This window comes from Opisthocomus hoazin, chromosome 5, assembly GCF_030867145.1.
Source record: "Opisthocomus hoazin isolate bOpiHoa1 chromosome 5, bOpiHoa1.hap1, whole genome shotgun sequence".
NCBI classification, from domain to species: Eukaryota; Metazoa; Chordata; class Aves; order Opisthocomiformes; family Opisthocomidae; genus Opisthocomus; species Opisthocomus hoazin.
This window is the reverse complement of record NC_134418.1, coordinates 56,434,126-56,450,547: the sequence shown is the minus strand read 5'-3', so window position 1 is coordinate 56,450,547 and position 16,422 is coordinate 56,434,126. Positions and strand designations below refer to the sequence as shown.

Genomic DNA, 16,422 nt, shown 5'->3' with positions numbered 1-16,422 from the left:
ACGCCGACCCGTTGGATCTGACACCATGAAACCAGGCCCTCCATAGCCGATTCCGCAGCCGGCTCCGGTCCCTGACTGTGGGACGATTTACACAGCTATAAGAAATTTAACTGTAGACTTCTGCCCCTTGTGTGGGTGTGGACTGCATCCAGAAAGAAGGGAATCCACGTTTGTAATCATCAGCTTAAGGCCACCACTGCGTTTAGTAAGACTTGGGTAGAAACTGAGGACAGAGGGCGGGATCACAGACCCTGGTACTTCCACTTGGGCCAAATCCACCCGAGACGCGTAAGGGGGCACCAAGCCTGCCCATTCCTGACTCCTGGCATGAAAAGAAGAGACTGCTGCTCCCTTTAGGAGGAAAAAGAAAGTTGTCTTCCAAAATGACTTTACTTCAGGTGAGCACGCAGCCGAAGGGACACATCGCATTTCCTACAAGGGAAGAAGACTGAGCCAGAAGTCTTCAGCCTTAGCAGTGACTGTGCCTTCCTGGGCTTGCTTCCACCTTCGAGGGGTTCTCATTTTCTTTAGGCCAGACAACTGACTTCAGTTTTATTACAAAGCTTTTATTAAAAAACAAATGCTCAGCACATAACTCAAACTGGAATGACCAAAAAAAAAAAAAAGAAACGGTTGACAGTATTTTTGGCAAAGGCTGTGCCTTACTATTTTAAAAAATGGGTACATCAATGCTCATTTCAACAACTGGCATAAAATCCCACTAACAGGCTAACAAAAACAGATACAAATACAGAACAATCAAAGTAATAATTCAAGTGCTGGGCTTTTTACAAGGAGAAGGGGAATGGGTGAGAAGGAGAACTCACTGCAGTCAGATCTGCTGGATGTATTGCCTATGCTTACAGAGATGATGCAAGACTGACGTGTCTACTGACCAGCTGACTGTTGTTACATTTATTTAGTTCTACAGGACACTGTATTACATAGACTGAGAGGCCACTATTTGTTACAAATAGTTTAACAAAAAAGCCACCTTTTTTCCATACAGGTTTTTCCTCTGTCAGAAAAAAAAAACAACAGAAAACCCCCTTTTATTTAAAAAGTATTTCAGATTTCTGACATTTGTTTAAAAGCTCATACCTAGTAAAATATACACCAAAGAAATGACAAACTAAAAGTTAAAATACAAAAAGCATTCAAGTTTCTTAAAAAAAGCTAAAACCAAAATTGATCCTGTCGCACCATTAAATAAAAAGAAGGTTGAGGGTGTCATCCTGGTCCAGGCAAATGCCATTCCTCGAGGCGCGGCGTGGGGCAGCCGTGGCGTGACTCTGTTGGCTGAAGCAGGCAGAGGCAGCCAGGCGACTTTGTCTGCTGACTGGGCGTGGGCACGGTGAGACGGGGGCTTCAGAGTGCAAGGCAGAGGCGGGGTGAAGACGAAAGCTGCTCTGCTGACCCAGCAGCTCATTCGCTTTATTTATGTCGGGGCTGGACCTTGTGATCGTGAGGGATTTTGGCAGTGATTGTCTTTATGATTCAGTGTCTCTAGCAGTGACATCAGGGTGAATGACATCCTAGACAGACTCCTTGGGGGTGGTCTGTGTGGATGAAGGACACACCTAGGGTTTAACAAGCTTCCATCTCCAGAAGGGGTCCTGGTGTCGCCGCCTTTGCTTTGCAAGTTGAGAAAGCATTTCTTTTCCCACCTATGGGGGGGGAGAGAGAGAAAGACTATATGAAGCCTTTTTTTTTTTTTAAAAAAAAAAACACCTTCAAAGAAGCTGGTGAACAGTCACTCTAACTCTGTGGCACAACTGTATTAGTGGAATATGCATTTGCAATGTCAAAGATAAGTGCAGAGTATTGCTGTTTGCTCTTGCCTGAAGTTTGCAAGAATATTTATGAAGAGTATTTTCGATTTTAAGTAGATGTCCACGCCAACTAGAAAGTGGGTTTTTTAAAGCTATTTAGACATTCAACACATTACAGAAGCAACTCCCTTTTGTAGAGGATTTCATTTATCCACAACACTTGACCCAGATGTCTGTTATAAGTCCGGACATCCTCAGGCTTTGGTACTACAGTGGTTGAGGTCACTTAAACCTCTAATTCAGAGCCTCAAGCTCTATTCCCTGCAGAAATGAAGAAATGCTGTCTTCTGGAAGCAGCTGGGTAGAGGAATGGGGTGAGGGAGGCCTGTGCGGACACTGACCCTACGGTGCATCCCCACGACTGAAGAGGGTTCGTTCTGCTCTTCGGTAGGGTAGGGTACATCTTCCAGTTGTGTAAGCGCCATGGGCAGTAAAGTTCACTAGGATCGCGGAAGGATTTATGTTCTTAGAGCATGTGAAAAGGCCAACAGTGCAAGCCCTACAGATATTGGTCATCCAGACAGGAACAGTTCTTCATCATTAGGTCTCTGGGTTACATCAGCTGACTCACGCAACTGCTAACTCAACCATCACCCCTGGCCTTCTGACCCAGACAACTGGGTTCTAACGGGACTCCACCCAGCCATGGTCCAATGAGTCAGGCGTTTTTCCACAGCTGGACACATGCTCTCCAGTAACGGTCTAAGGATTATTGGTATCTCAAACAAATCACGTTAACCTCTAGGCCTGCAGGTACTACTCAGCTGCCAAACAAGTAAAGGGTTCAATGAGCAGAGCTTTTGCGAATGACCAAAATTAGCACAGGAGTGCGGTCTGGTTGAGAAGGTGAGTGAATTTACACCAGAAGAACCACAGAGTGCTTAGTCACACAAAGATTATACACTGCCAGCACCTTGACTCACGCAAGGCAAGACAGAACAACTTTATGAAGAAATGGAGTTGTTGAAACCCCAAGTCACACTTCTGTTAGACTGATCGTAATCCGTAGACTACTTGAGCCTGTAAGAGCCACAAGCAGAACTGATCAGCAAATATTCCAGCAGCAGCATTTAAACCAGGGCCATTTATAACTGGGCACCCACCGCCCGTCTGCTGCAGCTTCCGTGTGAGCCATCACAACGCAAAGGACCTTGCCCGCACTGGTCAAGTACAGCTCCTGAATACAGTGTTGCACCCGCTAACGTACTCCAGGGTAGAAAGCCTCCAAAGCAGATTTTGGACCATTTGATTTCAGTGAGCGCAAGCCCTCCTCAGAGGCCACCCATGTGACCATTGTTTTAGTGGAAAGGAAAGCCGAGGGCAACTGAAGAAGTTTAGCTGCAGACTAAGTAAGTTAGAAAGAACAAGCACAACTTTAGATCAGACTGTCCTATATAGCTTTAATTTGAAGGACACTCTCCCCTGCTCCCAAATACCACCCTCCCCGATACATAATGAGTAATTTTCACCTGCTGCTGGTAGCCACAAAAGGACATCGAAAGCCACTGTGGCCTCAACAGTACAGCTGAAAGTCCACTGGCAAACCAGTGGCTTCAACAGAGGTGGTCTGTGTTGACTAATTCAGTTCCTATTTCCTCATAAAACCAGCCCAAGTCCCAACTAAAAAAAGCCTTCTGAGCTTCCTGCCTTTTTTTTTTTTCTTCCTTCATAAAGTAGCACAGTGCTCCGTAACACATGCGGATCAAAGAGCGACGCAGGGCTCTACCTTTCCAAGGCGCACGAAAGAGGCCAAGCAAACAGCAGAGGAACACTGGGGAGAGCACCCTGCAGCTTTATATTTATTTTGTGCCTTTTCATCCCGGATTTTCAAAGGTTTGGTCCAGGTTGCTCTTCCTGGGAAGGTTTTCCTCTCAGTCCTACACGAAAACATTCAGCTTCCTGTTGAGGAATGGCCTTGAGGCGCCAGGCCAGCAGTTCACAGCAGTCCGATACAAGCGCTGTGATTCAGAGCTACTCCCCATTAGCAGCCAGGAATGTCTACTTCGTTGAAGGAAATGAAATGTTCTTCTGTTGAGATGGTTCCCTGCCTCCTCCCCCCTTCCCTTACCAGCAAGCCGTCTTTGAAGTCAGGAGGTTAAAATAACGGCCGCGGCCTTGCTCTGGCCCTCAGCTTTTTCACACAGCGGCCAGCGTGTCCTTCTCGCTCCTAGCGCAGCTTTGGCAGCGCCTGCCTCCTGTCCGCAGCCCCCCTCGGCGCCCAGTCACCCCCGCACCCGCGGGCAGGCTGGACGTGCTACTGCCACGCTGCAGGCGGGCAGGGACGGCGAAGCCCCAGATCTGTTCAGTTCTGAGCGAGTGCCGCAGGACAGCGAGGGACACAGTGGCTGTCCCGAAACCAGCATCCAGAACCCAGCCTGTGCCCAGCTGCACTTTAAGGCTACGGGCTGGAAATGGCTTCTGCTGCTGATAAACCAAATAATACCTAAAACCCACAAATGATGATGGCGTTGCCTTACAGATATAAAACAGGTCAAATCAGGATTCTTTTCAAGAAACCACAGGCATGCGCTACGGAGACTGAAGGCTTCCCACATCTAAGGCTTCACTGGGGGGCTGGAGCTGAAGGCTGGCCAAGCAAGGCAAGCCCTAGCAAAGCCCAATCCACAAGCGAAGTCGGCGCAATCAAAGACTGCAATTACAGCTCCCTGGCTGTGGTTAGGCTTCAAAGAAAGTGCTGCAAGTCACATTTTACATATGTGAAGTCTTGAGCCTGAGCCACAATAGGAGGCACTGTCTGTGCCATTTGCAGCGTGCATCTGACTGCAGGAGGAAGGGGGGGGGGGAACCACCTCGAGAAAGAAACAGAAATAAAATTTAACAATAATTCAGTGTAAAAAGAAAAGCCTTACTACTGAATCGAGAAAACTGTATTAGTTCAGGAATCACTACAGTAAAACTAAAGCCTCCTAACAAGCCTAGGCTCAACGGCTGAGGGCAAGAGCATTGGGGCGGGGGGGGGGGGGGGGGGGTAATCAGAGGTCCTCCCCGTGCTTGGGAATGAGATGGAGTGAAGGGTGGGTCCATAAGGGCCTTGTGCTCCTCCTCTAGTCTTTTAACTCAGCTCCAGTTTTCAAGAACAAGGGAGAGGATTATGCAGCTTCATCCAGGTCACGCTAACTGGAAGAGGTTATGGAAGAAAGTCAAGAGTGTCTGGGTTGGTACACGAGTAAGTAGGGAGTAAAAGACATAGCTAACCCTTCACAGAAAGCAAGAGAAAGTAAAAACACTAAACCAGGTGCTTTTTTTCCTACACCTTTCCCCACCATAGGTTGTTTTCATATAGTTGTAAGAAAAAACAAGACTACATGTAACAGCAGTTACATGCTGTTTTTTTTTTAAAGTGTCAGTCTCCAAACCTAGCTTTTAATCCAGCACTTCAAACAACATGGCAACCGCAGGGACCCGGCCGCCGAAACTGCCATTTGCTTTTGAAGTCCAAAACGAACAACTTTGACTTACTGCCAGGATTTCTCCAATACTCCAGCAACCTGGGTGTGCAAAACCAGGTCGTTATTTATCAGAACGGCTCCCGCCGCTTGCGCAGCCCCGTTGTGTCTTCCTCAGCAGCAGCGCTGGCAGGAGCTGAGGTGCAGGCAGAGAGACGCCGGCGCTGCAGTCTGCGCCTCTTCCTGCCCAGCTGTGCCATGGTTACTGGGGTTTTAGCCTAAACCAGCCCCTTGAAACGTTCCAGGCAAACAAAAACAAACACTCCACACAACCTTTGTTGTTTCTAAACGACAAGAAAACCCACCACACCTCCCACCAAAACCCCAGCCGTTTCAGTAATGCGATTTGCCACAGGGTCCTACCAGCTGTCAGAGCACACGGCTGGGGAGGCAGGAAAAAGCCCTCTCTGAAGCGCTGGGTACCAGCGGGTAGCAGAGGAAACCTTTCAAGCTGCCTTTGTTGCCAAAGAAATTACAGAAAATTGTACCCTGAAACTGTAACAGATACTGGCCATGTTGGAGCTATGTCAGTAGTAAGTTTTTCTCAGGGTTCCCCCCACTTTGCTACCGTTAGCCCACTGCTAGTAGCCGTGAATGGAGGCTGCGGTAACAAACTACCCGCTAGTGTTAGATGCCCTGAAGTGACCGCCCCTGAAAATACCTCTCCGCTGCTTGGAGTCTTCACTTCCATCCTCTCGGTCTGGCCTAAGCTGGTCGCGTGAACAGCCGGGCTACTCGCCCCCCGCCCCGCGTCAGAGCCGGTCAGCGTCGGCACGGAAAGACGCAGGTATGTCAGGGCTCCGGCTCTGCGCGGGCTACGTCAGTGATGCCACAGCAGGTGTGGCTCTTATCACAGGCCCCCGTGTAGGCAGCGTGGAACCAGAAGCTCTGTCGCTGAGCCACAATCTTTAAAATGATCCTGCTGGAAGACCCAGGACGTGTTTTTCCTGTTGAGGGTGGGAGGGGAGAGAGGTTCCCTGTTTATAATAAAAAACAGATTACCTCTAGACAGCCGTCTCTAGCCACTTCTTAAAAAGGAATAATACACTAAAAGTAATCTGCAAGGGAGGAAGAAATAGGCTTGTCCCCTTTTTGTAACTTTATGGCATATAGTAAATATTCAGAAGACTATTTTTAAAATTATTTTATGGACTGAGAGCTGTGAAGAAAGATGCATCGGTTCTAGTGGCACTGACATTGCTACTTCATTTTTCACCTGCTGTAACAGAAAAGACATGAGGTACTGGTAAAGTAGTACCTGAAAATTCTTTCAAAAGAAAGAAATAACATAGGTAAAGTTTCCTTTGCAGATCATATTTTCTGCCACAATTAAACATAGGTTAGAATTCACATTGTACTTTGAAAGACAATCTCAACATTTACATTTTCTAATACATGGAATAATTTCAATAGTTGCTTTCATGCAACCAAAGGTAAGTCAGGTGTAACCTGAGTATCTTCTTGAGCTTCATCAACTCTTCTACACACGGGCATCCACAGAGCAACACTACCAGGCGTAAGACAGCACTGCACAGAAACCACTCCAGAATTCAAACACATCAACTTCACTTTGATGCAATCAAGTCATCTCAGCAGAAAATCCCTACGGTCTGAAATACACAACAGGAGGCTCACGTATCTCAGAAGACACACAGATGGGAAGAAACCCAGCTATTCAGCCAAATGTAATCTCACCTAGTGTCAAGCAAATGTACACACCAGAAAACTGATTATATGTCATTATTTTCGCAGTAACATTTCACCTCGTGCAATTTCAGGTATCCCAGAGATGAAGGATAGAAAAACTCCCAAGTTTAATTCTGATGCGACTAAATAGTCATGAGGAAACATGTATCTTACTTTTGCAAGGAGGAAGCAACTTCAGAAATGATGTCTCTCTGCTCAGTTAAGTCTCCTTACTTCTCTCACGCCCTGATCCTGCTCTACTGATGCCTGTGGCAAGAACACTAATTCAGAGAGATCTTCGCTGGTACCATTTCCCTCCGTTACATCTAACCCTGCTCACGCACTACAGCCCGATGCCAGTGACACTTTCACTGCACAAATGCTTCCAACATTTGCTCCTCCCGCTGGAGCCAACAGCAGACCAAGCTGGTCTCCTGAAAGGTCAGACTGAAGCCCATGCTGTCCAACTGGTTGCCACCAGTCTCCTGTTTAACTGGCCAGACAGCAGCGCTTCAGCTGGCCCTCCTGTGAGCATCCTTCCTTCCTTGCACAGCTTTCCAACCTGCACGCTTCAAAACTGTTTATGTAGTATGGTATTAACAAGCAGGTAAAACATCAGAGATTTAAAAGATGACTTGCATAAAAAGTCTTCAAGTAGAACATTAAGAAACTGACTGGTATGAGAAGGCTGGCTCTGTTAGTAGCGACTTTTGCAACTTCAAATTTAGGCTTTTTGGTTTTGTTTTGTTGTTTGGGTTTTTTTTTTTGTCTTCAGGATGGTTTCTTTTGCATTCATGTTTATCAGAAGATCTCTTCAATCCAATCATAATCTCTAGAAGTTGGAGGCAGACAGAAGCAAAACTCCATGCTAGAGTTTGCTAAGCTTTAACGAAACTGCATTTGAATACAATTCTGTTGAAATTAGCAGACAGATTTCACCCAAGCTGAGTATCCAGAAACAAATGGGAAAAACTTTGACAATGTCACAACAACTTGCCTCCCAGCTGTTCAGGAATACAGTATCAATTTCTCATTTTGAATTTTTTCATGTAAATACACTAAAAAATGAAAAAGCAATACAGACCTGAGATGAACACTAAAATGCTGATGTTTTTTTCCAACTGGGAATGAAAAGACATTTCAAAATCTTACATTTTCTTTATGAAACAGTTTGTTTCAACGGTTTTTCTCATCACCTTAGAATTCTCAGTCTGGTGGCGCGTTTACTAAATCCACTCAAATACACCATTTTCATCCGGAGAAGAATGGCGCGCCAGCCGTCAACTCCCTGTCCCCACCCTGTCCCACAGGAAGAGTTAGAACAATAGTTGTCCCACTGTTCCTTCACTCCAGCCCAAGCTGCCTCCTGCTAACACCTCAGAAGTGAAATGAAATGGGCATTTTTTTACTCGCTTGTAAATGTGGCGGAGTTCAAACTTCATTGGGCATCTCTAACTTCACAGCAGCATCTGCAACTTCAGCATCTCTGACTAAATAAACAGGTTCTAGATCTTCACCTGCTGAATTACCTACTTTTGCCCTATGCTTAAAGCATGAAATGCTGGAGGTCAGCTTCATGGCTGACCATTTTTTAAATACTTCACATTTTTTCTTGTATTTCTAATCCCACATCTATGGTGATTGTCTAGTTGAAAGTGTTCTTCTGGTTTTTGTTTAGAAAACTTATGCTTGGCCCCTTCCCTGACTTACCCTTATCCCTCCCATAGTCTCCGATTGCACCAAAAATAGCTTTTATACCATTCCTTCCTTCCTTCCTTCCGTTCACCAGGCTCCTCGGCCCGGGGCAACCCGGCCTGCTCTGATGCCTCTCTCCCAGCAGGTGTCAAGGCCCCTCCGTACCTGCCCCCGAATGGGAGACAGCTCTTCTTCACCTTTGCTCCTTTGAGGTTTCTCTTGATGTCAAGAAAGCCTGAAAGAGAGGAGGTTTGCTCTCTCTCACCCTGGCAGGACAAATGTCAGGCCAGAATTCAGCTGCAGGAGGGGATCTGTCTGAGGGCTATACCCCTTGCCTTTGGATATTTCTATGCTGACCTGAAAAGGGCTGAACTGAAGTTTTCCGTAAGATAAATGTTTCAATCCCGCAGATTCTCTTCTGCTCATCCCGTCCCTCTTGCCTATGCTGAAGGCCACCGTCCATAAGCAAAACAGGGAACAGGGAAACATGGGTCACACAGGAAACATCATTTTTAAAGCAAATTAGGATATGCCTCTGCACCACCGCCAGCCCTCGAATTCTCACACACGCCAACTTCTGCGCAAAGCCTCCAGGCTCTGTTTAAAGGTTCCGTGCAGTCGAGACGCATGGAAAGGGGTGGAGCGCTTCTTTCATTTTCAGCTCCTCCAGCAGCAATTTCATGAGTGCTGGACAAGCTGGGTTAGAAAACACGTGCCTCAAAGCAAGGCACCACATCCTCTTTGCATCTCCTCTCTAGGACGCCGGCCAGAAACCCGTGGTCAGCATGACCACAGGCATCAGACGGTGCTTTTCCACAGTGTTCTGGCTGCAGATTGGTCCACCTAACAGTCAGCTTTCACAGCCTCACTCCGTTTCATTTCTAAGTAACAAGGAACAGATAATCCAGTTATAGATTGTTTGTTACAACACTATCAAAAAATCACTTCTGCACCGAAATTTGGCTCCAATTTCCATGTAGGAAATTTGAAACATTATAGATAATTCATTGTGTAAAGTTAAACAGTCTTAATCTGATCCTTTTAAGTGCTTCTGATTGTAAATCTGTGTTAGTCAAGTTTTCTCATTTTTGAAAGCTTTGCTAATCTCAATGCTAATTGTAATGGAATTTTGCAAGCCACAAATACACTTCCCACAGGCTTCCAAATGTCCATTAAGCTTCTCTATCACTCTTTTTAGCCCTTGAAGATATGCCAAAACACAATGTTATTTAGCTTGTGAGGACTTCCCAATTGCATCCAGCCATATGTCAAATGATGTGCTTTTTACAATTACCATGCATACCAAGTCATAAGAAGTTAACTATTTCCATGTTGCGGAACAATCAGGAGGAATTTTCGTTAGTACCCTTCCACTTCCTTTGTGATTTAAAAATACACGAGATGCTAAAACTCAGCTTCTTTTCCTTCCAAAAGTCAAATTGGATAGGAAATCAGGAATCTCCACTCCTGACACAGAATTGCTCCCATTTGCAAATCTTCTAGAAGGCTGTACTTAAAGTAACACGAAAACACCCACTTTCTGAAAGGTGCTGAACAGACCATCTTTACATTGCCCTGACTCTTACCTTTCCCCATTTTCACTTCCCTCCTGGCCTCTCCCAAATTAATTTTTAGCATTATCAGGTCTTATGCCACACTCGATTGACTTCAAAAGGGGAGAATAAATACAAATTATTTCTTCAACAAATGAAAGGTTTTTCAAACATTGCGTTGGGCCATGTTGACTGAAAACAAAATCCTGCTTAGGGAGAGTTCCACAACTCTTCAAGAATGGCCACATTCTTTGGAGTATCCCAGGATAATTTAGCAAAGTCTGGAGCACCAGGTCATGGTATGCCTAAAGCCCTCTAATATTAAAGTGTTTTAGGACCTGGCCATTCAGCAGGCTGGAGGAGATTGCAGAACTCGGCTAAATCCTAGGCCAGTGAAGCCATAAGAAGCCTGCTGCTGCGTACAACCCTAGGAAGAGGAGCAACTTCACACTACCACCTTGACTTCACTGCTCAAAAAGAGCCAAAACGCAGGTCAGAGGTCCACCTTAAGGATCAGTTATGTGCTGAAGTGTTCATAGACACACACCTCCCCCCCAACTTTCACAGTATCTTAAATAATTTCTGTTTGCATGTCTCTTCCGTTACTTTGCTCTGAACATCCCACCACAGAACCCTCCCACCATTTCATCCTTCTCACTTACATCACTGTAATTACAGCCCTGGCTGATCTCCTTTGTGCTGATCTCGAGATTCTTTCTTTGGTCTTGCCACCTACTCATTTCTGATTCTTCTCAGATAACAGAACGCCTGCCTCCTTCCCAGACCTCCCACCCTCCTTCCCCCTCTTCCTTGCACCATCCGTACGAGTAAGCAAGCTAGTGTTTTCCTGTCTTCAAGAGCTCTTTGCGCCTCTCACCGAAAGGCATTCCCAAACTTATTATCTCCATCCAGTAAAGACTACAACAGCTCTGCTGTGGGCCTGGTAAGATACTATGCTTGTGGGCAAAACATTCTTTGGCTTAGGCTTGCAAAGGGCAAGAGCCTTAACCTTCACAAGTTCACTTTGAAGTCTGGCCGATTCAGGCTCCCTAAATCATTCTGCACATTTACTTCCAGCTAGAGCACATCTGTACGGCTCCAGCGAGGAGCATGCACTCGGCACGCAGCATTTAGTGGGGCTGCCTACACGCGCATGTATGGAGCCAACAGCATGCTCCCCCTCAGTGGCAGAAGACACCTACCGTTCTCACAGTCCGTGTCACAGATTGCACAGGGACAGAGAGACAGCTATCACCAACAGTTTCCACACCGTTACAGAGCTTAAGCGGGGGGAAGGAAGAGAGGAAGGAGGGAGGGAAGGAGGGAGAGAGAGAAGACCCACACACTCTGAGCATTTATCCTCTGCTATTTCAACTCTTGCTGTACTGTAGAAAACGCAAACAGAGAAACTCCAACAAAAGTAGTTCAGTGTAGGCAATGCAGCCACTCTTAGATTGTAAGGCATCCAAGAAACCAAATATCCCCTGGTTTTTAACTGCCGCTTGAACCTTGGTTGTATTCCGATCCCGAGTGCTTTGTGTCAATTCAGATAAAATTATGTGTATTTTGCTTACTGGTACTGCGTTAACATCAAAGGGAAAATACATTCGCATCGTGGAGCTGGGCAACGAAGCTGAAACATCAATTATAAAACTCACAGTTAAAGCGCTTGCCTTTTTTTTTTTCTCTTTTAAGTAAGTATAATACTTACAGCAGTCACTGTAACTAACCAAACTTCACAGCTACATTTGTCGTGTAGGCTACAGAACCCAAATGCTGCAATCTACATCTAAAATCAGCGTGAGTCAGGCATATTGCAAAGGGCAAGACTGTCTGCTTGCCTGAAAAACTTTTGCTTAGCAGGAAGAAAAAAATTAAAAAAGAGCATGCATTTTGCCTTTTCACTTTAATGCAGCTTTAAAAAACCCCAAACTCTTGGCTAACCAGCATCACAGCATCACTACAGCAGAGGCCGGAATCATGCTGACTGACTGACAGCTGACACACCGCACAGAGCAAACGTCACGGCTTCCTCTGGCCGAAAGCCCGAGCAGAGCAGAGGGCCCGCAGGAGGCTGCTCCGCTGACCGCGCTGTGTGCCCAGGGGATCGCGTGGCCAAACAAGAGGCAGAGGGGGTGAAGAGCCCCTTTCTGTTGCAACGCACAGGTGAGTTTCGAAGTGTTAGTTTTTTTGCATGGTTCCTGGAATTCTCAGGGATCACCTGAGAGCAGTCTGGGTTAATTAGGCAGTGCAGAAGCACCTATTATGTCAAATGAATGCCACTCCTCCTAGAAAACGTATCATGCTGAGAGGAAGCAAAGGACCAGCCTTCCAGCACAAACACTGAGAAACGAGGATCTCGCTGTGGTACTGCGTGGCCCCACAAGCAGAGCAGGTGGTGTCACTGGGTGTGTGCAATCACAATCATTCCACCTTCCACGCAGGTGGTATGAAGAGAGAGAACACACGCTGGAAATACAACAGCAGCAATAAAACCCCAACCCACACCACACATGAAATACCACTGTACAGCTGAGGGAGAAATTCTTGATGTAACCGAAATACAGTCCCATTTTCTTAGCAAATGTTTTGTTAGCATACAGGTGAATAAATTTTAGAAAAGTCTACCCAGCCAGCCAGCCTCTTGTAGATAATCAGCACACAAAATGCACTCCGAAGCCAGTGTCTAACCTGCTCTTACAGACTGTCACAGTCTGCTGGCTGGGAAGGTTTGCGCTGCTCAGTAAACCCATCCCCTGTGCTTCCCAGGCAGACTTGCAGCCAGCCAGTGAGGTATGGTCAATTTGAAAGTATTAAGGTTAAGAAGTGAAATGAACACCTAATAGGTAGCCGGTATAAAAACCATCAGTAGTCAAAGTAATATTAGCTTTGGGATATGATACTTCTGCAATTTTTTGCTAAATTCTTATTATTGCATAAAATTTTATAAGAAAGCTTATTTTACAATTCAGTTTTATCATCAGGAAAGCTTTAGAGATGTTCTTACCATGCTTCAGATGTAGGCAGCTGTCATTCTGGGGCCTGTACCTGTAGAAGATTGTTTTCCTTTAACAAATTTTCGTTACAGAGTTTTGGCACATTCCAAATAAGTTTGTTTGCTACAGTATTACATGGATTTTTTGGTGTGTTTTTGGTTTTGTTGTTTGGTTCTTTTATGGTTCTTATACCAGCCATTTTTGTTGGGGAAAACAGGGTGTTTCTTTATATGTATTTTATGGCCAAAGAGGAGACCTCACTGATGCTTTTAGCCAACCTACCAGGCAGTTGTTCGTGTACGCAGACATGTAAAATACAGCGATAAAAAATACAGTGGCTACGAAAAGGTCAGTTAAGTTTCCAGAGTCCAATAATCCTGCACAGCATTCCAGACATAGTTAAGTCTAAGGATGATACAACATTGACTGACGAGAAGCAAAGCGAAGGTAAAGCAGGACAACGATTGCAGCAATGTGTAAGTTCAGCCAAAGATGTTGACGCCGTCAGCACCGCTGCCCGGAGAGGTGTAAGGGAAAGGTGAAGCTGTAGTGTGTGCATCTTCCCAAGCTTGCACTCAAAGTGAAGTAGCTTAAAACATCCGTCAGAAGCAAGCGTTAGAGGAAAGCGTGTAAAAATGAAACAGCGCAAGCCCTGGTTTCTGTAATATGCCTGAGGTGAACGGTAAGTAAGGGTCGGTCATGGCCTACCTGATGCTGATTCCTGCAACTTTTCTCTCTTCCTCTTCTTTTTCTTCCCCTGAAAAAGAGGAAATTTTACCATACCATCACACGCGTAGAAGTTTTTTTTGTCACTCCCCACCTCGCAGCATAGAAAGGAAAGCCATCTGGGCACTGAGAAAGCGGTTAGGAAAAACCCAATTGTTTTCAGGGTAGCTAAAACCTTTTCTAATCCGCTTCCAACTGTTTCAATGGTAACAAGGTTTGCTCTCAGCATCTAAGGAGAAATACGGACATGAGCAATACACACTTCTATATCACATGGTATTACAATTTCTGGCAGTTTTTCAACTAACACTGGCAGCCGCAAGCATTTAAAAGACTTCTCACGCTTAATAATCTGATGACACATACGCTGATACCATGATTTACGGCTCTTGCAAGAACTCTTCACACATTCAGATACTTACGCTGTCATACATGGCAACAGCAGACAGGGTGTTGAAAGCACCTAGGACAACCATGACTTGTCCCCAGGGTGCAAACCAGCCAACTAAAACTGCTCTGATAACGCTCGTACCTTAACAAAAGCCAAGTCTCAAATGGCCGTGCCCAGACAACGCGCTGGGCAATAGGCAAACGGCGGACTGCTGTACAGGGGAGCACCCTCAACGTGACCGAGGTGCAGGACAGAAATGGACGCCTGGCAGCTGTCTTTCTCGGACACCACAGTGGCACCAGTGTGCTGGCGCAGGCTCGTCGCGCCAACCCACACACTCTGCCTTCTCCCGCACCACCAGCTATGGAAAAGATGAGGCCAGAGCTCCTGGTTCACACAGTCTTTCAGGAAACAAAAGGTCAGTTTAGACCCACAATTTTAAACCTCAATCATCTCGCACTGCCCTAATTACCACTTTCATATTCTTCCATATGACTTCTCTTTATTGTTGTGTATTGTCAGTCAAAGCTTTTTTGTTCGTTTGTTTAAAAAAAGTCACATCCATTTATATTTTAAAGAAGCCTTTGAGCTGCCCGGACAGGCTCTAACATGAGCTCTGACAGACCTTGCTGCAGTTGCCGTAAGCGGGACTGCAGCCCACCGTCCCCCCTTCTGCCCCCCAGCCAGAGGTTACCCACTCAGCACGGCTGACAGTCCACATGTGCCGGCACACACCATGCCAGGCCCAGCGGCCACCAACTGGAAGGGCTGCGGTGGAGGGACCCATCTTCCCATTAGCTAGCTCTGCAAGGTGACGGGAGGGACAGCAGGTGATGTGAGAAGCCACCTCAGCCACTGCAGTGCTCACTGATGGACAGCAAGCGAGGGCTCCAAATACAGGCTACGGTGAAGCTACAGCAGATCAATTCATGCAGTCTCCAGTCTGCTCTGACAGCGTGGGCCCGCCTGACTCTTAAGCTCCCATCCTTATTTAACCTGAGGCTAGTGACAGGGCTGGGCAGTGCCTTGTGAGTGAGCTCCCAAAGACAGGACCAAGACTGGAAGTTGGAAAGCAGATTTCCAGGGCTCTGGGAAGCTCACAGTGATACGCGTTATCACTTAGGCACCAAGGCAATACTTCTTCACAGAGGAAAGTGCAGTAGTGAAGACGCAATGCTTAACATTTCCTTGAAATTTCTGAAATGCTGAATAACCAGTCAAACCAAAATAGAAGAATTAAAACCAAGTAGTACAAATGTTTTAATTGTACTGTTTTGTGAAATTCAGCCACGTGAAACAGAAGAGTCACCCCTAAGTCACTTCCAACTATGACAATACTTCAGTGATATCTGTGCTAAATGAATACAATTTCATTTTTTGACTACTCAAGCTAGAAAAAATGAAGAGATAAAGGAAAAAAAGAATTACAAATACCTGAAAAAGTTTCAGTGATAAGCTGTGATCTACTATGATCACCTTCTCACCACCACTGCAACCAGTGCGTGCATTCCCGGAGAGGCAGAGAGCAGGACTGCAAGACGAAGCTAGCAGAGTTCTCTATTGTAACATATAGGACTGGAGAATGTCAACACTATCCTTCCACACAGGATGGAGGTTGGAAGCACATCAAAGAGAGCATTCATACGTGCCACCTTGCACACTCCGAATGTCTACCAAGGCGCTCAAGAAACCACAAGTCCACTGCTTGTGCTGTACATCAGTAGGCTGTGGCAAAACACATCAGGCTCTCAAAGTCAACACGACTGAGTATCACAGGACAATCATGAAGGCTGACATCCGGTAAGTGTGAACTGACAAGCCTCCGAAGTGATTTGATTTTCCAGCAAGTAAGTTCAAGACAACTGAAATCCCGCTGTTTTCAGGGAGCGTATCACCAAGGCCCTATTCGTTCCTGGGTGTATTTCAAGACTGCTCTGTTGACAAGGTCTGCTTACTGGAAATAAACCCTACCTGCATAAGGTCATGGCAGCTCATCTGCTAGGAAAGATGACTGTATAAAACAGGCAGAAACAAGCTGCTAGGTCTCACAGTAGTGTCTGTGCTAACAAAACTGGG

At 46.0% G+C, this 16,422-nt stretch overlaps 2 protein-coding genes across 6 annotated transcripts in view; one reads left to right on the top strand and one right to left on the bottom strand.

Moving 5' to 3' along the window:
• RPL34 (ribosomal protein L34) overlaps window positions 1-16,422 on the top strand; it is a 290,366-nt gene that overhangs the window by 42,324 nt on the left and 231,620 nt on the right. The gene's annotated exons all lie outside the window — the stretch shown is intronic.
• LEF1 (lymphoid enhancer binding factor 1) overlaps window positions 546-16,422 on the bottom strand; it is a 69,260-nt gene continuing 53,383 nt past the window's right edge. For 3 of the 5 annotated variants that reach the window (XM_075420110.1, XM_075420109.1, XM_075420112.1), the window contains 2 exons: window positions 13,938-13,986; window positions 546-1,667 (listed from right to left, as the gene is read on the bottom strand). In XM_075420110.1, coding sequence (XP_075276225.1) covers window positions 1,588-1,667; window positions 13,938-13,986 — 129 coding nt within the window. In that variant the 3' untranslated portion in view covers window positions 546-1,587. Of the gene's footprint in view, window positions 1,668-13,240; window positions 13,282-13,937; window positions 13,987-16,422 lie in introns of all 5 variants that reach the window. The other 2 variants (XM_075420111.1, XM_075420113.1) reach the window with 1 other exon arrangement.